This window comes from Patella vulgata, chromosome 3 (assembly GCF_932274485.2).
Source record: "Patella vulgata chromosome 3, xgPatVulg1.2, whole genome shotgun sequence".
Lineage (NCBI taxonomy): Eukaryota > Metazoa > Mollusca > Gastropoda > Patellidae > Patella > Patella vulgata.
Window position 1 is genome coordinate 23,611,731 of NC_065881.2, and position 27,999 is coordinate 23,639,729.

The following is a 27,999-nucleotide window of genomic DNA, read 5'->3' on the forward strand; positions in this document are numbered from 1 at the left end:
AAATAGAATATAAAAACGGGATAACCCTTCCCAGCATGCCATGTTAATGTCTGATTTCTCTCTCTTTGACTGAATCGATCGAATTTTGTGAAAAAGGAAAATTTTATTTACTCAGCGCGTAGTGTACATTTTGCAATTAGTCGAAGCCTTTTTGTAAGTATTTTTATAGCAGTTTTTAACAAAGGATCATTCCATTGTAATAAGCGTTGATAACAGGGTAATTCCCGATTTGTTGACAAAAGCCCAGGCTGAGTGGCAATCTGCTATTCCGGAGATGCTAATTGCTACTGAAAAATGCCTGCCACTACTGTCCAAAATCACTCATTATACTTCTTCTGGACTGAAATGGGGACGTATTAATTATTTCATGCACCTTTTAAGATAATAATTTGTACATTATATTGTAATATTTTTTTTTATTTATGAACATTGTTCTACATTGTTGACATTTGTATAACTAAACAATACAACCTCGGCACACTTACTTAATTGGCTACTGTTTGATACTTATTCAAAATATAGGTCATAATCAAAAATATGACATGTTGAATAATAACCAATACCATGTAATATGAACTCACCTGTACCATTAAACAAATACTTTGGGTTTTTTTCACCTGCCACCAGGAATGATATTTAGATTTATTTAAAAGAAAAAAAAAAAAGTAGGCCTAAGACTACAAACATTGTGCCAAATACATGTTTAAAAAAGATGGTCCCCCATTTTCTGATTATGATAAAAGTTGATACTAGATCTTTAGACGGTCCATTTATAACTTAATAATTGTAACTCCCCAGTCACTTATTATATAGGCCTACCGTTCAGGCGCATATTTTTAAACCCATTCAAAATCGACAAGGTTTTAAAGACAGGGTCGTGTTGCGTTCACACGTTCTATAAGCTAAGCCAGTTTAACTATTCTGACCTCATCGGTCGGAGGTTAGAGTTAACTACGCATAGGTAGCTTCATATTATTTATTCAGTTCTTGCACACTTTCGATAAGACTGGCACTGAATGAAGCCACTTTCCCAGGAATGTAACTTATGTGTACTGCTCATGTCCAAAGGGAGCTGGAGCTGGGGTTCTATAGCCAACCTGTTCAGACGGCCAAGAAGAACCAGTTTAAAATAAAAAGCCTTCTCAAAGACAGGTCACGAGCTGGGGGTTTTAAACTGGTTTATTTGCCCCACATTTGCTTTCAGACGACAAAGTGAAACTGGCTTAACGATCCCCGTTTTTTTTCTTATCAGTTCAACTTAAGCGTCTGAACAGGCTATTAAAGTCATACATGTAGATAAACTCGGCGGCACAATTTCTTCAACAAAATGCTTATTTCATATCAATATCACCCCTGTCTTATATTCTGTAAACTGGCTACCAATAGCATACATATAATAGAATACATAATAGAATACACAATAGAATACAAAATATTGTTAGTAGTGTTTAAATAGCTGAATACATGTACATTGGCCCCGCTCTAATTTTCTGAGCTTCTTGAATACTATAAACCCACAAGAAATCTACGATTCATTTCCGGTACTTTTACAGTATACAATCCCCTTAAATTATACAGTATCATTTTATGGTACATATAACTGGTCATTCTATATACAAGCACCGTTTTTATGGAATAAATTACCAATTCAAATTTGCAATGTTAAAGTTAAGAGCAGAGATGGACATGTACCTATTTGATATCAAGTGAAGGGTGGTACATGTAGTCTAGTGTAGATAGAAGGAATGGATATACAAAGGAGATTGAGGGAGAGTAGAGAGGAAGTCAGGGGAAGGGAGGGCAGGGAGTAGAGAGGACATTAAGGGAGACAATAGGGAAGGGAGAGCGTGCGGAGGAGATTGAGGAAAGGTTGAGAGCAATTCAAGAGAAGCGAGAGAGTAGAAAGGAATTCAAGGGAAGGGGAATAATAAATGTAGATGGAAGGGGGAGAATAGAGATGAGATTAAGGGAGGTGAGAGTTACAGGTGAGTGGACGAAAGAGAGATTAGCACAAGGGGAGGAAAAGAGAAGATCGAGGGAAGGGAGAAAGAAGATCAAAGGTACGAAGAGAATTGTGATCTAGTGAGGACAATAAAGTACCATACATGTTGATCAAAGGAAGTGGTAGAATAAGGATATCAAGGAATGGAGAAAATAGTGGTGCTTGGTGGAATTGGGAGGGTAGAGATAATGGGAAGGTGGAGTTTAGATCTATGGTGAGGAGATCAAGGGGAGGGACTTGAGGAGATTAGGTGATGGTGATAATTTAGAGAATATTTGTAGACAAAGATTTAGTGTATTAGTTACAGCATATGTATCGGCCTTTTACAGGTACCTTTGGTCATTCACTTTGTTATTGTTGTAATTTTAGATGTGAAGGTTCCTAAATCTGAAACTACTGAAGGTTTGGACAGTGAGGTCAGAGTGAAACAAGCGGTTCCATTTTCTGAAGTTTAGGGTGTGTTCAGTCAACTATCACTCTGGAAGGAATACCTATGCAAATGAGAATGCCGGGTCAGTTAATGATGAGTCCGATGGATCGAGACCCTGGCATGACGTAAGTTTATAAAAAACATATTGCCTATAGGTTTTAGAATCTGTTCACCACTATATAAGCCAGGCATATTGTTGACAGATTCTAATGCCAGTTCTTATCTTAAAACTCTAATGAATTTTGTTACTGTGGTGAAAGCTTTACTTATTTACATAATGGAACTGTTGCAAATCTCTGTAGTGGATTAAAAAAGCTTCTAGATACTAATTCGGCTTGTTATGCATGTACATTTACTTGTCAAGTAGTTTTTTTATGTATATTGAAGCCACCCCTGTCTGTCCATTCACAATTCTTGCCAGTATGCTACAGATCTGAGTTTATGACATAATGTTTTCAAAACTATGAATTGTTACAGACTAAACGTCAGGAGAAACCCTATCAAAATTTAGTCACACTTTATTTACTCTTGTACGCAATCTAAATATTCCATTTACATGTATGAGACCCCTCACTATCCTCCATCCTTATGAATAGAGAAAGATGAAAGTGTGTTTTAAAGAATAAAGTCGAGGATGAGATAATTAGAACAGTGATAAACAAATTTCAGCCGTGGAGAGTGTATTTTACCCATAAGCTAATTGTTTGAAGGTCAGACAAGTTAATAAGTCCATTTTATTCAATTAATTATATCCTATAGCAACAAAATATACTTACAGGAAATTCTCAAGGTTCTTGTCAGTTTGTATTAGCTTAAATACTAGTAATTACCAATTACAAACAAAAAGTAGTGGTCACCAATACCCTGTAAAATCATTTTCCTAAATTACACTGTATGCAAAATTGAGACAAATCATTTGTTAATCCATCACTGAGATTATAGATATGTTATAGGTTTATACTGATAACAGTCATACACAGTATTAATACACAGTAGACAGGCCAATATACACGCTTTACAGTTATCCGACCAACTTTTTTATTGCCAAAATTGCAGACTTTTCACTTATTTCCTAGACCTTATAAACTCGGTCTTGTGACTTACCGTGGGTTTCTCTCGACTAATTCCAATACTGAAATTATGGTATTATTTTCAAGAACCATACACAGTAATTAAGGGCGTTGAGCAGTCTAAAATGCACATTTTAAAGCTAGCACTGTAATTTTAGTTGAAAAGATATACACCCACATTGAAATGTGGTTGTATATTGTCGTCGTAACCTTCTGTCAGTCCAGAGTGGGTTGGATGGCCGAATGGTTAGCATGTGAACGCTGTATTATAAGGTCTGTCATTGAGTCAACTGGCATGGTTTCAATTCCTCAGTTGTAAGTGACAAGGAGTAGGGTCGCCTGTCCAACCTCATGGGTTTTCTCTGGGTCCTCCGGTTTCCACCCACTGCTGAAGACCCGCAAGCGCAATCGAATTATTGAAATAAAGTTGAACCATTTGTTAGTCCCGAAATGACCTAGTTTGATGATCATTGCCAGTGTTATGCCCTTGATCACTTTGAAAAAACTTGTTTACGCTGAAGTAATTATCCAATTGACTTTAAATTTTTACACAATGTTTAAGGTCATGAGACGAAGATATATCTTGTGGATGCTGTAGATGCTGAAGTGAATATCCGATTGACTTTAGATTTATACACAGTCTTTAGGATCATGTGACGAAGAAGCCTATTGATTTTCAAGGATTTCCGATAATTACTGCCAGATTTATGACCCTTGATCACTATGAATATCTTGTAGACGCTAAAGTTAATTTCTGAATTCTGATTGAAGTTTAATTTATGCACAGTGTTTAAGGTCATGAAACAAAGAAGTCTTATTTATTTTCAACAATTTCCTTGATCACTAGATGCTAAAGTTAATATCCGATTGACTTTATTTTTAGTACTGTGTTTAAGATCACAAGACGAAGAAGCCTGTCAATTTTCAATGATTTTGCGATGGCAATTGATATTAATTGTTTTCTAATTGTATGCTAAATGTTAGAATAGGGCAGAACTAGAACTGACAAAAAAAAAAAAAAATATGCTACAACCCATGTTGACTCCCTGGACGACTTAGCTGTCAACGATCCAGTGTGAAACTGCTGATGACGTGAACGGTGTGTATAACGAAATAAATTATTCAAGAACTGATCTAGGTCGGGGATACTGCTTTTATAGATCCATTATTACGCAACAAACAGTCGGACTGTTACATGTATGTGTCCTCTGGGTTATTTTACGCATGAAACAAGTTAGCAAAGTTCTAAAAAGATTGGTTTTGAAAAGTTAGTGCATACTCAATGCCCTTAAGCTAGAAAATATAATCATTTGTACATATAAAAGTTAAAAATGAAAATCTGAAAATGGCTATCTGAGGACCATTACACGTACTTATGGAACATCCATGTAGATGTATGGTATGGATAATAACCTACACTCAGATACTGTATTGCTTTATTCACTATTTTCATTAACACAGCATTAGTCAATTAAGTAATAAATATGAAACCTGACCGTACATGTAGCCTACATGTAATTTCATTTGGCAAACCGGCACTGATTTCCATAGTGCCAAATTACCACTCTAAAATTAATAACAGTACATGTAATCTGTATATCAATCTTAATATTACTTGAATATTGAAATTAATAAAGATAATATTTACTGATGAGATTTCTCAAATCATATTACAATTTTCAAGCTGATTAAGGATTAAATGCCACTTTTAATTTGGAAAGAAGGGAATCAACTGTAAGTGATTGGCATAATACAATTTTAGATCTTATGTTTTGTTTAAAAATTAAAGGGACCATCCTGATTTTAACTACTCTCAGAAATAAAACTCTGTATGTATGAAATTTAAGCGCCAAAATATAGAGAAATGGTGTATTTACATGTACCTTGATTACTGCCAGAGTTATGACCCATAATCACTTCCAAAAATCTTGTGGACGCTCTAGAGGCCACAGTTAATATCCGATTGACTTTAAATTTATACACAGGGTTTAAGGTCATGAGGCAAAGAAGCCTATTGATTTTCAGGAATTGACGATAGTTACTGCCAGAGTTATGGCCCTTGATCACTTTGAAAAATCTTGTGGACAATCTAGAGGCTAAAGTTAATATCCGATTGACCTTAAATTTATACAGTGTTTAAGGTCATGGGACGAAGAAGTATAATCATTTTCAGCGCTTCTCGATAATTACTGCCAGAGTTATGGCCCTTAATCCCTTCTAAAAATCTTGTGGATGCTCTAGAGGCTTAAGTTGATATCCGATTGACTTTAAATTTATACACAGTGATTGAGGTCATGAGACGAAAAATCATATTGATTTTCAACGACTTCCGATAATTATTGCCAAAGTTATGGTCCTTGATCACTTTGAAAAATCTTGTGACGCTCTAGAGGCTAAAGTTATCATCCGATTGACTTCAGGTTGATACACAGAGTTTAAGGTCTTGAGCTGAACAAGTATATTGATTTTCAATGAATTTTTATGGCTTGAACAGCTAAATCCATGGTATTAAATGTTTTGTATACCAAACGTTGGCATGGGACAGACAAATTCTAATGATTTTCTGATAATTACTTAATGAGTTGTTACTCTTAATCAGATTTTAGTGTATTATAAATGTTTCATTACCGAAAAAAGTAAAAATATGCGACAACTCTTGTTGACTGCCCGGAGGATTTAGCTGCTATGGGCGTATGTTTCGTTGTCTGGCAACCTATCTTTAGCTATTATAGTGAGAACTGCCAGCTCTTTATCTAATCTACCATAATGCCCCTTTAAGTATAGAATGAATGAACACAAGGAATGTACATGCCTTTTCTATTTTTCTCATTTCTCTTACATGTGTATCTAGTGACATTCAATTATTTTTTGGAATTGTCAGATATCGTAGCAATGATCTCTGTGTTAAAATTATATTTGGAATGTGTTTAACCAGTTCTATCACATACATTGTCCTATATTTAATGATAAATTCAAAATTATTAACGATACTAAAAGTTATTATTACTTTAAAAAGTTCTTATAAAAAGTTCAGACTTCTTATAAATTTGTACATAGTGTGTTGTAAATGTACTGCCTGGATGACTTAGCTGCTGGGGGCGTATGTTTCTTTGCCTGACAACCCATCTTTATGAAAACTGAGATGAAGATTTCTATTGAATTTCAACAGTTTCTATTAATGACGTTTAAGAGTTATGGTCCTCGTTTCACTTTTTAGAATTTTGTAAATGCACAAATGACAAGAGTTACATGAGATTATATGCTTTTTTTAACACAAATTTTTATCATATCTGTATGAAATTGATATGCATCATTCAAATTAGTGCTGTGAAGAATACTACTGAATTTCAACACGTGTCATTGAATACCTCTAGAGTTATGGCCAATGTTTCACATTGTAGTGTCTGGTGAATGCTCTATCAACAGTTGACATATGATATGTATGAGATTTACGTGCATTATTCAAATTAGTGAAATGAAGAAGCCTATGGAATTTCCATTAATTGCATGTACTGCTAGAATTATGACTCTTGTTTCAATTTGTACATGTAGTATCTTGTTGGTGACTTAGGAATGCTCCCATTACATGTACCTACAAAAGAATAGATATGCGATAGCACTGTTTCATTGCCTGGAAACCTATCTTTTTCCAACTTAAGCCCTGATGTAAAAAGTGGTATCAGATGTTCCAAAAAGGTTAAGCTTATTGCCTTGTTGATTTCTTAGTCAGTAAAAGTACCAATGTACATGTTGACATTGAATGTGACCCAGAACTGTATTTCATAAAAGATTTTTCAGCTTTAAATAAAAGCTGATGGATATAAAACTTACATGTATAATGTACTTACTGATTTCTACGATGTCTTATATAATATCCATTTAATCATGATTATAGGGTTTATTGATGAAAAAATCTCTCACGATTTTGTTTTGTTTTGATTATTATAATGATTCAGCTTCTTCAAGTTTTATTTTCTATTTAATGTAATTGGTTTTAAAGCTACAAGTCATTTATTTTTTATACAAATAATCAATACAAATATTAAATTGTCTTTAATGAGGATTATACTCAAGAGGATTTAAATCGTGACTATTAAATGTCGCTATTAATTAATCAATTTAATTAAATTTTAAAAAGAGGTTAGAATTTTTGGAACAAAACCTGGATCCCAAGTGCTACTCATCTTGTTGTTTTTCTTAAGGGTGTGGGTGTGTGATCATCTTCGAGAACCTCAGTCTCTGCCAATTTATGTACAATTCACATGAAACTTGGCCTGCTTTCACAATTGTGCATTGTTGATTGACAGATTTTGATTTTTGATCTGACACCACAATTCCAAGATGGCTATGATGACATGACACTTGGTTCTGGTCAATAGTACGCCCTTTCTTGTTTGTAAGCCATCTACAGGGCCAAGTTCTTGATTCATTTCTATATTTATGATTATACAGACAAAGGCTTTCGACAAATCTACAGGAAGCCATTTCATTCTTTAAATTTGATTTTAGTGTATTATAAATGTTTCATTACCGAAAAAAGTAAAAATATGCGACAACTCTTGTTGACTGCCCGAACGATATAGCTGCTGTGGGCGTATGTTTCGTTGCCTGGCAACCTATCTTTTATTCTATACACATGCTGACAGAGGCTTGATTTTTAAAATATTGTCGTTATTTTTATTGAAAGCTATATGGCATAGTCGTTTGGAATTTAATTTTAAAGCCATTTCAATTATGGTTGTCATGGAATCACTGTGCCATGTGTCTATCATGGATGAATGAATAAAAACATTTGCAAGTTACGTGGTAGAAAAAAACCCCTACAAATTGTGTTATGATGAAATACCATGGAGCTGTATCAACTTTTATATCCATCGGAAAAAAACGAATACAGTAATTTATTCAGGAATATTACTACATGAATTTCAAGCCGGTGTGACAGTGTGAGATGGTTCCTGGTGTGTGATTACCGTTCAGCACATGCGCAGTTGTAGGAGTCAGTTTACATTTACTTCCCGTGATAGGATTTCCCCTAGGATTTTCTTACGATCAAATCGGTTTCTACACTATTATCTACCAATATTTACAGTATTACTATATCAGGAGAGGGTTTGAGTTTCTACTGTTTGTTTATTTCGATAAAAAGTAGAAATACAAATTGACTAAGGCGCGGATTCACCAATAAAGTGAGCCGTAGCAATTCGCGTTGATGGAAAATCCCCGGTTGTGTGATGTCAGACAGATATTTTCTTGCGAGTGTCTCCCGTACATAAAGCGGTAATTTCGCTTACATTTCGATAATTTTTTAGCCTAAATCTTTGCAGATATTGAGATTGATATTAAACTATTACAACGCAATTGCTAGTAATACCTGAAACTCCTAATATGAGTTATAAAACAGATCGGCTATATTGTGAAGTTGTAAAAAATTTAATAAGAAGTACAAAATTAAAATATAAATTTGAATAAGAAGTACAAAATTAAAATAACCAAGATAAATCCCAATCATATAAAGGCCAATATTCAATCTGCAAAATAGTTAATTATTAAAACATAGTTAAAAGATCAAAAAGTGTAACGACTAATCACTAAAAAAAAAACAACAGCAACAAATCACGACTTAGATCCATTGATCGTGTAACTACTGATCACTAAAACATAAGCTAATCAAGATAACAAGTATGTTTATTAATGACAAAACTCTAACCAAATACGTAATACTTTTTCCTGAACTGATCACTGATCAGGAACCATCTCACACTACCGGAAGTAGATATACATGTAGCTTCGTTGTTAACGCTAACAACAGTTTCGGACATGCGCAAGTGCCCAGGAGCAAACACACACCGGGAGTCAATTCAAACTCACACCGGTACGTGAATTAAATATGAACAATTTTCCGAACAGTGTACCTGTTTGTCGTTATATTTATGGTAATTACATACAGTAGAATATGATATTCCTCATAAATTACCAAGAATTATTTTTGTTAAAGTCTGGTAATATTAAGCTAGGGAATGGAAGCTTAAAATTTTAAAACCCAGTTCTTACCGGGACTTCATTTGACCCAATTCTGGCCGATTTGTTTCAAAATGGATTAAGAACCCTGATACATGTATGTACCTGCCATGTACATTTACCTGATTTCCAGTACCTTGCCAAAATAACTAAAAATTGATGAGGGTCTGATTGGACATAAATTTATCAGAATATTTGTGATACAAATCATTATAACTTTTTACTTTGATATAGGGCATGTGAAAGCATTTGAATTCAAATTACTTTCTTTAATTGACATGTACATGTATATACATTATTTGACTTGCATGTTGTTCTCAGTGAATTTTTGCAAGGTTGTTCAAAGGTTTTCATATAAACTCTTCTTGTATATCTGTCATACAGTTGCTGAACCAAATTAAATCTATTAATGCTGTAATTAATAACAAAAAAACTACCTTGATTAAATATGAATCATTCGGTATGTCTGTCTGGTAATAAATTAGAAAATAAAAGTGAATGCTCATGTCTATGGTGATCATAGTCAGTGCACAGGGCAGTCCTTAAGTTGGACAAAGCACCCACACTTTAACTTCACATAATGATGCTGATCGTAATTAAAATATATTTTCTATTATTCAAACCACATCGCTCACTTTAATTGTATTAGTGAATGGATTGAATTTTAAAATCTGATTAATATATTTAATGTGTTTAATCCGTGGTTTAAAACATTGTGTGATATTTCAATCCTCTCGTAGACATGAAGTCTTTCTAAGTATAAAGATTATGATCAATTTAATCTACAGAAAATCGTTTTTTATTTGCTGCTTATCGTAGATTTTTTTTTTTTAAAAGGATGACGTAGTCGTGTCAATGTTTGAATCTAGGAAACTGTAAGTGTGTCAAAAATTGATGTTTAAATAAGAATAATGAGGTTTGATTGCAGCTGAGCCCGGGATTTATAGATCGGATGAAGAGACCATTTATTGAACAGACACAAAGACTCAACAATTACCATGACAACAGTCACATGACCTGAACGGTGACAATGGGTTGACTTAAAACAGTTCTGTAGAAAAGATAAAAGTTTAAATATATTCTTGTTATGGTATTCGTGATTTTATCCACTTGACACAGAAAGTAGAACATGATGCATTGAAAAGTTTGAGTTTGCTAGGAATTTATTAGTGAATACCTGTATTTTTAAGTGTTAACAGATATTGTGATAATCTGGTTGTTATTAAACTGAGATTAAACTCTCAGGTGAGTTATTGAACTGTTTAACCCTTTCTACTTGTAGTTAATCTCTAGCTGTTGAGTGTCAATTCTGATGCATTACATACACTGGCTTGTATCATATGAACTGCTATTTCAGCCTCTTCAAAATTTATTTCCCGTAGATGATAATTATGATTTTAGTATTTGATGAAAGAAAAAATATATTTTCTTTGAAAGAAATAAATCTATAGTCCTTGAGTTAAGAATATTAACCTAATTTTGACTGAAGTTGATATTGACAGGGTTTTATTTGGCACAAATTTGGTGAAACTTGTTTAAAGCAGTTTAAATGGTGCAATTTGATGCATATTACAATGATTTATAAGTTATTAAGTATAGTTAGTTTGCCAAATTTATGCTGATACTAGCGGGTGACACAGCGCTGCACAGAAGTATAACTCTGAAACAGAAAGCGGTAGTGCAGCGCCACCAGGCCTATTTTACTCCCCGGTCTGAGCTACACCAAAAATCACAAATGTTAGTATAGAAACATATGTAGGTTGGATTTAGCTTGTATTAGGGTAATTTTGGAAGATGGGATTTATTTATGGCGACTTTCTACCAGTCAGAAAACAGTATAAAATGATAAACCAATGCCAGTATATTTTTAGTTAAATCCTCTGAAAAATATAAGGTGCATCAGAATGAGACCCCACAGTGGGTTAGTGAGTATGCTGCGTGTTCATTAATCAGGTGGTGTTGGCTGAAAATTTCCCTTATAGCACGTCGCATAGGTATACATGTAGGTCCTGTTAGTGCAGAAAAGTAAGGCATTAAACCCCATTTCATTTCACTTTCCGATAATCACATTTTCTCTCTTAATCTGTTTAATATAGTTTACATAATGCACAATATTTGGCATGAAGTCATTATAGAAATCTGTCTACAATTTTTTTTTTTAACACTATAGTATATATATGTACAATCTCCCTTACAATAGTGCTGATCTCTAACTTGGATTGTCACTGAGTTGTGGAACATAGAATGTTTTATAAGATTCTTTTATTAAATTATTGGACTAATTAACGCTGTTAATTTCATCTCTTACTCTTGGTCACTATATGTAGTAAAAGTTTATGAAAATATTTTTGATAGATTCTCATTTAAATCCTTTTTAAAATTTTAATAAACTTTGGTTGGTATGTTTATTGTATAACAAATACAGGGTTCATTTTGCATGACCATTTGCGAGACAGGTCCATGGTTTTACAAAATTAAGATGTATGTTGATTATCCAAAACACACAATCTTGTGTCCATAGGCTGCGATTAAGTTGTACAATCAAGGATTTATTAACATTGATCTGAAGAAACCAGAAAAGGGCAATGGGTCAAAATGTTTATATTCAGTAAACCATATTCTGATTCAAATAAATACATGCCATTATTTTATTCGTATATCCTAATCCTAAAGACTAATTCATCCTTACTGAGGTAATTCATTTATACATCCGGTATATCTTATGTCTTGATAACACCATCATTTACATATATCTTATGTCTTGATAACACCATCATTTACATGTATGTACAGAAGTGAATGCAGAAAATCCCAAATTTTGTCTGCAAGTTAGTTTTTTCAACCCAGACTAGCCTGAAATTTATTCTGAAAATATAACCATTGTTTCAGTTTTTAAACCAATTCCTCAATGTTTGTATGCATAGATACTAAGGTTTTTATACGCCCACATGGAAATTGATATGCATCATTTAAATTAGTGAAATGAAGTAGCCTATTGAATTTCAGCAATTTCCGTTAATTATGTCGTGAGTTATGGCCCTTGTTTCACTTTGTTGAATATTGTGAACGCTCTAATGACAACAGTTATCATCCGATCTGTTTGAAATTGATATGCATCATTTAAATTAGTGAAATGAAGTAGCCTATTGAATTTCAGCAATTTCCGTTAATTACGTCGTGAGTTATGGCCCTTGTTTCACTTTGTTGTACCTTGTAAATGCTCTAACGACAAAAGTTATTATCCGATCTGTATGAAATTTTTATGTATCATTTAAATTAGTAAAACGAACAAGCCTATTGAGTTTCAGTTATCACCTAAATTAGTGAAATGAAGACAAACAAGCCTATTGAATGTCAGCAATTTCCATCAATTACGTCTAGAGTTATGGCCCTTGATTTACTTTGTTGAACTTTCGAACAATAAAAGTTATCATCCGATCTGTATGAAATTCATATGCATTATTTGAATTATTAAAACGAAAAAAGCCTGTCGAATTTGAACAATTTCTGTAGATTGCTTCCAGAGTTACGGCCTTGTTTTAGATTTTTAGAACCTTGTGAACCTTCAAACAACGGAAATTATAATGTCATCTGTATAAAATTGTCTATTAAATTCCCCTAATTACCTACAAAAGAATAAATATGTGACAATCCTTGTCGACTGCTCGGACGATTTAGCTGCTGTGGGCGTATGTTTTGTTGCCTGGCAACCTATCTTTACATTACAAGGTGAAATTTTAAAAATTTTATCAAGTTTCCTACCAATCATTCCATGTCTGACAAATGGCCGAAAATGAGGGCCTTAATACGGTACCCTTGTGCAATATTTTAACATATATCTTGAAAACATTGAAAGAATACTCTTCGAAGTGTTTCCCAAATGAATTAGTAATTATTCTTCCATAATTATTATATATGTGTTCTTACTTCTAGTTTATTAACTCTATCCAGTTACTAAATGCTTCTAAAGGATTAGATATCATAAAATGAAATCCAAAATAAAAGCAAGCAACAAATGTTATGTATTGTAGTTTGTTTAGTGTATTGAGTAAAAATGGATTGTGAAGGCACCACCTATGTAGTTGAACAGTATTCTTTGCTTCAAGTAATTATTTTATTAGACAGAAATAAATCTAACTCAAGGTCAAGTCATACATTGTGACAATGTCAACAGAGAGCAGAATAATACTAGGCTTATAAAGTTGGTCACACACAATTTTCAAGATATATAAATTTTTGTTCATAAAAGATTTTTGGATGAAATCAACTTTAAAATATCTGCAGTTTGAGAAAACACTCATTTCTTTCAAAATATAAAATTGGCAAAAAAACCCCTGTATTCTTCAAAATTAAATGTCTTGGGATTTCAAGAAATAGGCACCAGGTTCATAGCCAGGGGTAATGACTTTTCAATGGCATCGAAAATTGTCTAGGTTCCATGCAATGTCAATGGAAGAAATGAAGATATTCATTTAATCCCCCATCTTGTAGTGTACCAGCATTTATGCAATTTTATCACAACCCCAGAGTTTTGTAGGATCGTAGTTGAAAAGATATTCTTCAGAGCAACAAAATATATGCCCACATCAGATGAGTGGTCTGAGCAAACATTTTTAAACAAAATCAATAGGCTTTTGATATGTCCACATGGAAATATGGTTGTATATTGCCGTCACCCCCGTATCACTGTCCGTCCATCGCCCACAATTTCTGGTGAACACGTTACAGACTACATTTATCATCTACTTGTTTTGAAATTGATATACCGGTATGTTGTTTACATCAGTGAGATGAAGAATCCTATTTAAAATAAAATTTCAATAATTTCCATTAATTCCTTCTAGAGTTATGGCCCTTTTTTCACTTTGTTGAGCCTTATGAATGCTCAAACTACATAAGTTATCATCCGATCTGTATGAAATTTATATGCATCAGTTAAATTACTGAAACAAAGAAGCCTATTGAATTTCAGCAATTTCGTTGATTACTTCTCAACTTATGGCCCTTGTGAACATTCGAATGACAAAAGTTATCAACCGATCTGTATGAAATTTATATGCATTATTTAAATTAGTAAAATGGAAAGCCTGTAGACTTTCAACAATTTCTGTAAATTACTTCCAGAGTTAAGATCCTTGTTTCAGTTTGTAGAGCCTTGTGAACCCTCAAACAACGAGAATTATAATCTGATCTGTATGAAATTGTCTTGTAAATGCCCCCAATTACATGTACTTACAAAAGAATAAATATGCAACAACCCTTGTCGACTGCTCGGTCAATTTGATGATCACTTTAACCTACAGAGTGTCCACAAGATTTGTTAAAATAAATCTGGTAGTACCATAATTCATCAAATATTGCTGAAAATCAATAGGCTTCTTTGTGTCAAAACCTTAACTTTGTATGAATTAAAAGTCAGTCAGACGATAACTTAAGTTTCTAGAGCCTGCACAAGATAATGTGGACTGACGGGCACGGGTGATGACAAAAAACGACTAAATTCCAATATATACATGTAAAAACTGCAAGTCAGGGTGAGATTCATCAAACAACACCACATATACTTGGCGTTAAATGAAATTCCACTCACACACTGTTGGGACATTACCATTTTGTTTGAACAATAGAAGATTCCTCAGTAGTTTAAATTTTGTTTTAAGTTTTTAAAATACACATCTTAAAATAGACATCTATGTACAAAATACAAATTTATGTACAAAATACACATTTATGTACAAAGTATGTTAAGCAATGTTAACATTCTGTTTGAACATGGTGTCTGAATCACTTTACAAGTCATATGTATTTACTTGCCTACTTCTTGCAAACTCGACTGTTACACTAACTTTTGAATTTGCAGGTTGGATACATCACTGTCTTTTACCTTGATCCTAGAAAATATTTAATCTAGTTTTAAAAAATGACATATCATGATTTGAACTCTGTTAATATAGTAATGAGTTAAAATTAATTGAGAATATATACAGAACTCAATTGATGTGATAAATTATTGATCTATAGGCCTTACTTGTGGTATTATCAAACATTGACACTTGATTAATGATTTAATATAATGGATGCACTACTACAGGTAGTCCTACATACAATGTATGGCAAAATACCTATGATCAAAAATCACAAATTCTTGAAGCATATACACGAAGACATTGACCCCAACAAAAATTGTTACTTACATTTATACCGTTCGGGAACCCAAATGCATGGATTATTTTGAGAGATCAAATTGCATGTGAATTCCCAAAATGAATTAAAAGTGGTTTTAGGTATTTCTTTCGTATGAGTCATTTCATTAGTGACAAATAATTGCATTTAGAGTTTAGTCTTCTGTTGAATTGGCTGGTCATCCAGAATTGACAATCATGAATAGTCTGGACAATCTAGTCAAAGCATATTGTGACTAGTGGACCTGTGACCTAATCTTCCCAGGATGCATTGTACTGGCTTGCTCACACTTGCCATGCTTGACTTGTGCTGTGTGTAGACTTGAGTTTACTGTTAGAATATGTTACTACATGTGAAGCTATAGTGACTTATATGATCAAGTCAATGAGACTGGATGCATCTGACTTATGTCAGGGAAGATTTAGTATTCATGTAAATGTACATTAGGGACTGGTTATGCATGACTTGCTGTAATTATTGTGATAAATATAGACGAGGGCAACCTGTATGTATTATAACACCACATGGTTGCATGTTTAGGCTTACAGCTGATTTTACGTGGTTAGACTTTACTAGTTGAGATAATCTAAACTCTCTACCAGTGTACCTTAACCCACATGTAATACATAGATGTTAAAATTCTTCTAATCTGATACAACTTGTGTGCTTATTGTCACGGACACCAACCTCTATATAGACAATAGTGATTGTGATTCATGATTATATGAATTATTGAAACTATCCTAGTTTATAGACTTGTTTACATATCGACAGTTGAACCGTGGTATAAACCAATGTTAATCGCATACAAAACGTGAAAGATACTTTGTAAATAATAGGCGTATTATTTATAAACAGGAAGAGATATTGAACTTACGGGTCGATATCGGTGTGATCATAGCTAACGGATGTTTACATATTAAATAATATAGAAAAGTGTGTTGTATAGCTAGTAACTGTTTGTTGTTATGTTAAAGGTTCATTGATTATCAATGAAGCGTAAAGACATATGGATAATGAAGTGTTGACGTGATTGACTAGCACGTGTTATAAGTGTTCAAGAAGCACCTGTTGATTGTTGTAGTATATTGTAGTATATTGTATTATCTACATGATGCATGCCGATCCATTTTACTATTCACCTATTTCTAATTTCTACAGGCGCCCTACGCCATACATGGGACAACCAGATTTTAGAATCTATGAACTTAACAAACGTCTTCAACAAAGAACAGAGGTGAGTAGAAATTTGATTTGTTTTATTGGAGATATTACTCGAATGTTTAAAAATTTGCTGAAATGTATTTATTGCTGTTTTTAAAGGAAGCATTGAATGGAAAGAACATCCCGCCACGGGCTTTACTATTCATTATCTGTGTGTGCCTTGACTAGAATCTTGTTTGTTCATTTAATTTAATTTGATTGGTTTCTCCAAGATTTTTGTTAAGAATGCTTGGAATAGTCTGTCAATTAAGGATCAAACATGAACCTGTCCAATGGACACCAGGCAAAGGTATTGAAAGATTAAGTTTCATGGACAAAGTCTTATATATTTAAAATATATTTAAAATCTACCTTGTATAATTTACTTTTTGTAACACAAAGTGTAAAACAATATGGTGAGTTTGAGAATAAGGAAGTATTTTAATCAGATATACATGTATATGATCAATGACAGTTGACTTTGCTGCAGTTAGATTAGTCTGTTTTAGCCATTGTTACTCAATGTCAGTTAATATATAATTAATAGAATTTGATCTCAAATGAAACATTATTAAGTTACATTCAAAAATAAACATACCGGTAAGGAAAATATATGGATAGTTTCTAGAAATCCTTAAATGCCAAAAAAATGATTGGTGCAAAATTTATGTTTCTAGAATGTTTTCCAATAATTTATTTGATAAAACATGTTACATCTAAACTGGTTGATTTTACATGTAAGTGGGTTGAACCAGGAAATAATGTAATATACATGTATGATAGTGGGTCACACTGTATAGTAAGCTGACTATAAGATTAAGATTATTTGTCCTCTATAATCTTTTATAAGTCAGTGTGATATGATTTTAGGTTAGTTGGATCGGGTCCAACTCAAATTTTAAGTATGGATTAAACTAAGGGACATTCTGCAGAACTTGCAAAAAAATTATGTTATATAGTAATTGTAAATACCTTTGGAAAATTTTTTTTACATATGTGGTAATCAAAACACATAAGATAGCAAGAAATGAATTGGTTTTGTAAACTAATAACTTTAAAACTGCAGCTTTATTTTAGAGATAATTTACAACCTAGTAAAGTTTCTGGCTTGCAAAATTAGAAATTAAAAAAATTACACCTCTTTTATAATGGAAGTAAAATTTTGCCAATGTAATTCTTTAATTTAAAAAAAAAGACTAACCCTCTCGCCTCAAATTTTTAAAATCCAATTCCCAACAAACAGATATTTATTATTGCTGTGGCCTAATTCAAAAATTATGTGTGCACCACTGATCTTTGAAATATCCTGCAGGTATATTTAAGTAGCTTTAATACACCTCGTCTCGGAGGGAAATTTCTATCTTTAATATATCCCCCAAGGTGTATAACTCTAATCCTAGCTGCAGGATATTATTATTATTATACATCAACAAAAAGCTTGTATAATATGATATAAGCAATTCAATAATTTCTGGTTATTAAAATATCAGTTAATACCTTTTTCATTATTAAATGTTTAAGCCATGGTTTAATTGTTTATGTAATAGTAATAATACGGTATTATCTCCTATATATCTGTACATGAGTTGCCATAGGCATATTAAACAGGTTGTCGGGAATGAATCAGTCCCTCCAATCTGAGAAAATATGTTTTATTATGGCCATATTCAGGCAGAAATAATATTTTTCAGACAGTTATTACTGATTTTCGGGACGTTGTCATTCATAAATTCGGGCAAACAATGCTACAACCTTCTTAATCATAGGAGGGACCTGTACACTGAGAAGGGTCCGTATTGCCAATCATAGAAAGTTTTTGTATGTCTATCATAGAGAGACAGGGACAACAGTCGTAGACAGGCCCATAGCACTCCACATATAACCACTACCAGCCAAAAACATAAACATTGAAACACCGACAAGACCAACAATATAATTATTGAAATTCATCCATCCTCCATAACTATTTTGTTTCATGATTTCTTTAGTCAAAATAATTGAACATTATCCATAAAAATCTTTCATTGCTAACACCTTTTGAAATTTTACCTGGATTCAATATTCTTTTTAAAAAATAATGATGAGAAATGCCCAAATGTAAAAGAACCCACTCCCCTTAAAATATGTAATTAGAAGTTATTTTTTGAGCCATGAATATTTAAGACTGAAATCACATATGTTTTGATTACATGTATCTTGGTCTTAGCCATTGTACATCAGGTATTGATTGTTTAATATTCTCCCTAATAAAACAATATTAAATCTAGGAGAGGACAAATTAGTTAGATAGGAAAGCTGGGTGGAAGTGAGGTCACACATCCCCCAGTTCTAGAATTGAGGACCTTGATTATAGTCTTTCACTATTAGACTTGCAGGGATAAATGTAGGGACTGTCTCACAATACCTTGAATGGAGACAGAATGCTGTAAAACTTGAATGATAAAATAAATAATCCATTTTGAATGGAAGTCTTCATGTATTTTATATAATATAGTGAATAAATCAATATTGTCAACTGTACGGTAATATAAGAAATATACTTTGAGGTGTAGAAAAGTGGTTGTCCATAAAGTTTCACATTAATATAGATCATTACGAATTGCATTGAAGTAATAATTCTTGTTTTCAGAAGATAAAAAACAACATTGGTCTAAAATTATAAAAATGCATAAATGCTACTAATAGTTAATAGAACAATATTTAAAATACCTAGTAAAAAAACACACCCACTTACTAAAGTAGCTCCAAAGTTTTCGACATTGAAAATGCAAATTATTTGTCAATTTAAATCAACATTGATGTTGTGGTCTTACCGGGAAAAGATGGGCTTCTGATATCCAATATTTAAGACAAAATAAACATTTTACCATAATGGTACCATCGTGCACCATAATGCGTTTCGGTGCCATTTGTAACAAGCTCCTTTAATATATTTTCTGAGTTTCGGCTCTAATATTGGAAACCATCTGAACAGTTTACACACAATATATGATGGAACACTTTCCAAAAATAATGTTTTCCCCTTAATGCACGAAGGAAACAAATTGTCACTATTCTCATCGCTAATGGGTTTTAATGTTGAGTTAGATCGCTGTTTAATTGATTGTTTTTTTATATCAATAAAACAAAGAAAAGCATCTTATTAATTTTGATTTCATAAAATGATTATATCAGTTTTGTTTTCCTTATTATAGATCCATTGTTTAAGAATGTTTACAGCACTAGAAATGTTATTGTGAAATGTTCCCTAGAATTGACTTGTATAACAGGCTGTGTCCTGACCTGGGTTGGCAAATAACTGAAATACAGCTTGCAACTAAACTACATGTTGTAGTATAAATATAGTCTAATATCAGGTTGAATATAATATACACGTTGTATAGATGATAGACTGATAAATATGATAAAAAAATACTTATGTTTTATATACACTGATAATATATTCTTTCATAACATATTCAACTTTAAATCATTTAGTGTTAAATTTTCATTGAGAATAATGACTAAATCGATTTTCTATTTAAGAAAAATAATAACATTGCATAATCTATTTAGAAATTATAAAAGTATCATTATTTTAGTGATCATTATACATGTACCCTTGTCAAACTGATGTACATATTGCATAATTTAAATCTGAATTCTCCAATTTTAGATTTGGTTCGGAAGCAACTTCTAGTAATAAGAGAAAATTACAATCCCAAAATGACCAATGTAATACCAAATTATAGACAATATTGATAATTTATTTTATTAAAATATGTGTTATGGTTCAGGCTTCCTTAATTATAAGACATCATGCTCAAGCAAAATAAATACATTGGTATAAACAATCAGTATCTGCAATAACCAGGCCTGGAAATAACAGTTTTACTTGTACCTGCCAAAATGTCAGATATTATAATACCTGTCATTTTGAACTATGTGCGATAATTACATGTTTTAATAATACTATCCATAGAAATAAATAAAACAACATATGCTGGACCAATTAGTAGCCATCACAGAGATTGTGACTTGACAAAGCCCAAATTTATACCTGACAATATCTGTGACAGATGTCTTTATTTCTGGGCTTGATTTTAATGTATTTTTCTAAATTTCATCTTCTACTTTCTAGACATTATGCAAAAGTGTTACCAAAGAATCTTAACTGATTCCAACACTTTGATATCTCTGCTAGATTTAAAAAAAATTTCTTTAAAAATAGTTTATCTTATGTTTTCAGGAAAGTGATAATCTGTGGTGGGATGCTTTTACTACTGAATTTTTTGAAGATGATGCAACATTGACATTGACCTTTTGTTTAGAAGATGGTCCTAAGAGATACAGTAAGTTAACTTTAGATCAGATATTGCCCATGAATCTATGATGAGTAACATATAAAAAAAATATGTCTGAGTAATAGATGTGTCAAATAAAGATAATCCAGTTAGTTCTTGATAGGATCTTATGTATTACTTTCCCTTGCCGAACGGAAGTAATGTGAGAGATACCGAGATGTGATCGATTTGTATGTCCTTTCGCCCATGTGATCCATTTGTACATCCTTTCCCCCATGTTTATGTTCCGGAGAATATATTATAAACTGTTGAAGATATCTTTATAAAACATTAAACACAAATCAACCTATTATGGTAGTTGTTCTATTTGCTAATTAGAAATTTCTTGGATTTAATGAATTTCATGTTTCCATGAAAACAAATTTGACTTATTTTTGATGTATAAGATTACCGAGGCTTCTTGGTTATTTTGATATTAATCTAAGGTATAGATTATTATTTCATATCAATTTCATTAATTTAGTGATGTTTCAATTTGATAGAACAATCAAAACTTATCTCTTCCCCATTTTTTGCATGTCTAATGTAAGATCAATCGGATTGTAACTTTTAGTCATAGTTGAATCTTGAGATGGAGGGGGTGGTAATATTTTGTTTTTAAATTTGTCTTTTTGTCCCTATCATGTTATTTTGTATGATATTATGTTTATCATTTTAGCAATTGGTCGAACATTATTACCGCGGTATTTCCGAAGTGTATATGAGGGTGGTGTAACAGATTTATATTATGTATTAAAACATCCTAAAGAATCATTTCACAATACAACTATAACATTAGACTGTGATCAGGCCATGATGGTTACTCAACATGGTAAACCAATGTTTACAAATGTAAGTTAATATTTTTGACTGTGGATGATTATTGTCACACGTGTAGTTTCTAGAGTATTCCATTTACATATTTAATTAATAGGGTGCAAAGAGAAGAATGTTATTTGTAAATATCACTTACACAATTTTGTTTCATTGTTACGATGGATTTCATTGGTTGTTGAAGACTTTGTTAACCAATTGGAATTTGACACAGAAATAGTCATTCAGTCTCACCATTCAAGAGTTGCACCGACTGGGCTAATAAAAATGATTCAAGGCTTGCGATAAAAGATGTTTATAAGAATATTTATTATTGAATCAATTTTTTGGTTAAATTCTGACTTCATGGTGCCTAGTTACAAGTAATGTACCTGATGTCATCTCTTAACATTGCTAAGATATTAAGTGAAGTAAAAAAAAACTACTCGCTCTCCAGTTGTCAGAATAGTTTGAAAATGATCTAAATATGGCTGTATATGTATGTTATTTGTTGACTGACAAGAAAATTCTTACTTTGAATTTCTTTTTTACAATGTGGTAAAATATTCAGTATCCTCTTACCATGAAAATCTCAAATACTGTGAAACACTTTGAGATCAGTAGATTGCATGTATTAATTAATATATTTAAATTATACACAGGTTGTAACAGAAGGCAGATTAATATTAGAATTTACATTTGATGATCTGATGAGAATAAGATCTTGGCATTTTGCTATAAGACAACACAGAGAACTTATACCTAGATCTGTTATAGCTGTTCAGGTGGGTACTGTTTTATGAAATCTTTCCGATGTGGAGACTAATTGATACTAACTCAGTAACATATCATAAACCTTGTGATACGTCATATAGTCAGATATCTGTTTTCAACTGTAGATACCTTTAGTGACAATGCTGGGATAGTTAATTATGGTTTTTATTGCCACAGACCTTTCAGAGAACACAAGAGACTATTAAAATGGGTCTTTTGCCTTTCATACCATTTTGGAACACAATAATTCTGCTTCTAATACAGGTAGACACCATTCAAACTTGGTGTAGATGTTCATTATGCCAAAGAGAGATAAGCAATTGGATTGTCCATTGTTTGGAACATGATAACTTTGTGATGAAACCAGCAGATTTATAGGTCCATTACATCAATATCTTGAAAAAGTTTAATAATGAGCATTTCCTGCTCAGGTTTAGCAAAAAGTTAAATATATGTTCAATATATTGAGAAGTGTTTAAACAATTGTAAAATGTGTTTTCTGTTTATTTGTAGCAGGATCCTGCCATGGTAGAACAACTTTCTAAAAATATCACTAGACAAGGTCTTACAAGTTATACACTCAATTTTCTCAGGGTAAGTCTCATGGTTTCAGTAAGTCACATGGTTTCAGGGTAAGTCTCATGGTTGTCTCCCTTAGTTTCTATTCTTGTAAACAACACAACTAGCAGCTTATCAGCTGAGGTGTGTTAAAATTTAAATTATGGATAAATTTCCCAAAAACAAACTGTTTGTCTCAAGAGATAAACTGATCGAAACAGACAGTATCAATAGGGGAGATAATGTAAAAGTAAACAATTGAGTCAAAAATATTTTTTTTCTTTAAAAGAATGTTTTATATAAACTTCCTAGTTGTGATTAATCAAGAAATAATTTTTTCTGTAAAAGAATGTACTTCCTAGTTGTGGTTAGTATAATTCATGTATATGTAAGCTGCCTATTTTCCATCTCCACGCATTGGTCTGTTAATAGGCTCTCTAAACAGGACCACTTGCAATGACCATATTAGATATTGAACAATATCTGCAATATCAACCTCTATATGGAAGCAGATATTATGTCCCATGAACAAATAATATAGCATATTTTGTCGACTTTTCTTTTGAAAAGCTTACGTTACACACCTGTTTTCAGAAATTTTGAATAATTATTGTACAAATACCTTATTATAATATATTTTTGTCTTCAGCTGTGTGTGATATTAGAACCAATGCAGGAACTTATGTCTCGGCACAAAGCGTATGGCTTAAATCCCAGGGACTGTCTCAAAACAACGCTCTTCCAGAAATGGCAGCGAATGGTTGCTCCACCTGGGAAAGGTAAGAGTTCAGGTATAAAAAAAACAACTTTTCAAACCAAATCTTGGTGGTGGTGTTGAGGTATTATTTTATGATGTTATAGTATACATATGCACATTCCATATTGTCAATGAAATTGTGTAAATGGAGCCATTTCACAGTTTATTTGGATAGTTCTACTTGCAACAAACTTTAATGAAGGGGTTATTCTAGTTCTATTTAAATGCTGTAAACAAGTGCCCACATTACTTATGGTGTAGAATAGCTCCTGTTTATTGTGCTAAACTAATCACATCTTACATTAAGAGCTATAAATATTGAAATTAATTCAACTTATTATACATTAAAAGCTATACATATTGAAAGCTATAAATATTGAAACTAATTCAACTTACATGTATACATTAAAAGCTATAAATAATGAAACTAGTTCAACTTATTTTAATTAAAACTTATAATTATTGAAACTAATTTAACTTCAAATTAAAACCTATATACATGTATATTGAAACTTATTCAATTAATTACGTTATATTTGTACATTTGAATCTATAAATCTTTGAAACTAATTCAACTTATTACATTATAATTTATGTTAAGACTGCCAGATATTGAAACAAATTTAAATTTATATATTAACAGAAGCAACTCGGCCACCTAGTAAAAGACGAAAGAGAAAAGCATCAACTGGTAATAATTCTAATTCTAATAGTCGTGATGGAGCACCTACTGGTAAACAGAAACGATCACCTGGTCCACCTGGATTTAATATATCTACATCTGTACCAGGGGTATGTATCAGTCATTGTCTCTTTCACTCTTTCATTTGTTTTCTCATGCTTATTATTACACCATTCTGAATATTTCTAGATGATTGTCATGCTTGAATTAGACTGAAATCCTCACTGATAGTGATAAGATTAAATCATTTATAAGGGATAAAAGCTACAATTAGAATTAGTAGCCAATCAAATCATCTTATGCCTCCATTTATTATTCATGAAAGCAAATGGCCATGAGTAGACTATATTTATTATGTTGGCGGTTAGCGTGTTGCTTTATGATGTTGCATTAGATCATTCATCTCTTTTCATGTCGACATGTATTGTCATGAAGTACATTTTTTTTTCTTTTGCTTCTAGGATGTTATGATGGTAGGAGAGCCTACCTTGATGGGAGGTGAATTTGGTGATGAGGATGAAAGATTAATAACTCGACTAGAAAATAATCAATATGAGTCAAACGGAAATGAAGATGAACAAGACAAGTTTCAACACTCACCAGCGTTACAACATAGTCCCTGGGGTGGGCAGGACAAGAAAACCCCACAACCACCTACATCATCATCAGGGGGCCCGCCAACTAGTGGTGGAGGGGAAGTGGAAACGAAAGTAGAATGAAAGAGTGCCTCATTTAATTAATTTAAAACTGTACCTTGTCATTACACGGAGCAATATGGACAAATGACTGTTGTTGTGTGTGGTTCTTAAAGACAGATATTTTGTCGAGTTGGTCAGATTGTGAGATCCGATCTTAATGGATTTTAGATTATTAGAGATTTTACAACTAATTTTCTCTGATCGTAATTGTGTAATGAAAGCCATATTTATGTATTGAATTTCAAATTCTCAAGAGGGAGAGAAATCTAATTACTTTTATGTTACTCGCAAGATCTGACAAATATTTAATCTTTATTTTGGAAAGATTACTTGGTTTTGATGAATAAATTCAATTGAAAACTTTGCTGAAAATTTAAACAATACCTTATTTAGAAACCGAAACTGAATTCATCTTTTATTGATAGTTTTAATTTGTATCACAGGATGAATTACATGTATCAATATTCATAAAAAAATATTTATGAATGGACTGATATAGTAGAAAGGAGATTGGATTATGATGAATGAAAGGTCTATTTTGTTCACCTTTGTGATCACCAATATTATTTATTTTTTATGAACACCATCATCTTATTTATTTAAAAAAGGCAGCAAAAATCAAAAGGAAATGGCTGTATAGAGATACAGCTAAAACATTAAAGCATTACTATTTATACGTTGTGTATTACCTACCAAAATCATATCTCAAATTTCTGTTTGATTCATGGTAAATAGGCAGGACTGGAAAATAGAGAAGTATGATGTAGTCTTTATCAACTGATAGACTTCCTGAGTGCATAATAATGGAACCTGCCAAATGGTCCTTACTTAAAATGTCAGAAATAGTAGGAATTATGTCAATATTCTCTAGACCAAAAGAGAAGAATTGGTCTGCTGTAGTTCCCACTGCCACCATTCACAAACCTTAATCATATTGAGACAATGAAATAGAGTAATATGTTTTAAGGAATGTACAAAATCTGCATTCTGGGATTCAAACTCACTATAAAGACTGCTTCACTATTAAGACCAATTTATATCTGTCACACAGCTGGTCTTAATAGAGAGATTTCACTGTATTTAGAATAGAAATGAACGTCACTGCCATGTGTATAATCATACTGTATATCATCATCATCATATTCTCTATTTCCTAATGTTATTGTTTGTTTATATATATATATATCTATATATATACATGTTTTGTTGTGTTACTGTCATTATTTCAGTGGAGGTTCGCTTAGTTCACTGTGCCACACACAGTTGGAACAACAATCTACCAATAGCTACATACCTGTAACTTCAATACGTTTGCATTGTGAAACAGGGCTCAGAATATGTTCACTCAGCATTGTTGAAAAAGTTGGTGCAGCAAGCACAGTAGCGTAACTAAATAGTGAGAATAGAAACTAGTTTTTGTGTATTTATTATGTTCCTGTTCTAATGCAAATGATAACCGTGTTTTAGCGCTTCTGGACATTTGAATGGGTTCCAGTTCAACTGATTGTTAGCAATTTGAATATAAATGTCAATCCCATGTTCATCTCTTGAGAGATATAAAATGGGAAATGTGGTTTCTCATGTTTATAAAATTTTGTAATTTATACCCATTATGTATTGTAAACTTGTTTACATCCTTTAAGTGCTATATTTAAACATCACTACATGAAACTATGTACCAAATTCCACTGTCGCTACTTACTACATTAAGTGGTCACATGCACTTGCCCAGATATCCTTTTAAAGAAAGTATATGCAACCTGCCCGTCATCAAAATAATTTAAAACTTATTAATTTTGTGTATAATGAAAGCACTTCTCACGTAAAGTTGCTCAAAATATATTTTAATAAAGTAGGGTAAGACACACAAATTAAAATAAGCAAACATCTGTTTAGCTAGGAAGAATTGTGCATATACTCTGTGAGTGTTTACATCTGCTCATGTTGGTGGCCTTGTGGGATATTAATCATACAAGTGCAGTAATATGGGCCCAAAATTTATCTGACCATTTTCCTCCAAGCACAGATCTTATTTGTATATTAACACCTACATGTTTTTGACTGATGTGAAAAATGTGTAAAAGATATATTTGTAAATAAAATGATTGTAATAATATTATTGTGTGTAGTTTAATTCAATATACCGATCTGATTGTCAAACCATATTTTTTGTTGTTGTGGGTAATTTTATCATATTGATTAAAAATATCAAAATCTTTTCATTCGTTTTCATTTTTGGTTTATTTAAACTAAAGCTAGGGTTAGACATCCCTTATGATGTCTGCTGAACTGGTTGATTTTGCAAGAAACTGGTCACATGCCTTCATTCTAGCTAGACTTTTGGGAAAAAACTACACAAGATGGTACACATGTTTGATTGGTTCTGTTATTGGTTCTGTTATTGAGTTAATTGCTATGGATCCCCAGGTTTTACATGAGTAGGGTCTCCTGCCAAATGTCATGGGTACCCTCAAGGTTTAAGAAAAATG

The 27,999-nt window shown here is 32.3% G+C and overlaps 1 protein-coding gene across 4 annotated transcripts; it reads left to right on the forward strand.

Annotated features, from left to right (window-relative positions):
* LOC126816330 (LIM domain-binding protein 2) lies at nucleotides 1-27,729 on the forward strand. 4 transcript variants are annotated; one of them, XM_050542757.1, is made up of 10 exons: nucleotides 1-153; nucleotides 2,372-2,557; nucleotides 16,865-16,940; nucleotides 21,135-21,237; nucleotides 21,908-22,080; nucleotides 22,704-22,826; nucleotides 23,329-23,409; nucleotides 24,023-24,164; nucleotides 24,774-24,922; nucleotides 25,274-27,729. In XM_050542757.1, the coding sequence occupies exons 2-10, from the start codon at nucleotides 2,496-2,498 to the stop codon at nucleotides 25,529-25,531; spliced, it is 1,167 nt and encodes a 388-aa protein (XP_050398714.1). In that variant the 5' UTR covers nucleotides 1-153; nucleotides 2,372-2,495; the 3' UTR covers nucleotides 25,532-27,729. The 4 variants fall into 4 exon arrangements, with proteins under 4 accessions (XP_050398714.1, XP_050398717.1, XP_050398715.1 ...); XM_050542760.1 differs by having other exon boundaries at nucleotides 24,023-24,152; XM_050542758.1 differs by having other exon boundaries at nucleotides 23,332-23,409.
* Nucleotides 27,730-27,999: the final 270 nt, after the last annotated feature.

What these genes read in the sequence shown, in the direction of transcription:
- LOC126816330 (XM_050542757.1), top strand. Translation starts at nt 2,496, where the DNA reads ATGCAAATGAGAATGCCGGGTCAGTTAATGATGAGTCCGATGGATCGA. An exon ending in GATCTGTTATAGCTGTTCAG is followed by an intron (nt 22,827 to 23,328) that starts GTGGGTACTGTT and finishes GTTTATTTGTAG; the next exon opens with CAGGATCCTGCCATGGTAGA. An exon ending in TGGGAAAGGTAAGAGTTCAG is followed by an intron (nt 24,165 to 24,773) that starts GTATAAAAAAAA and finishes ATATATTAACAG; the next exon opens with AAGCAACTCGGCCACCTAGT.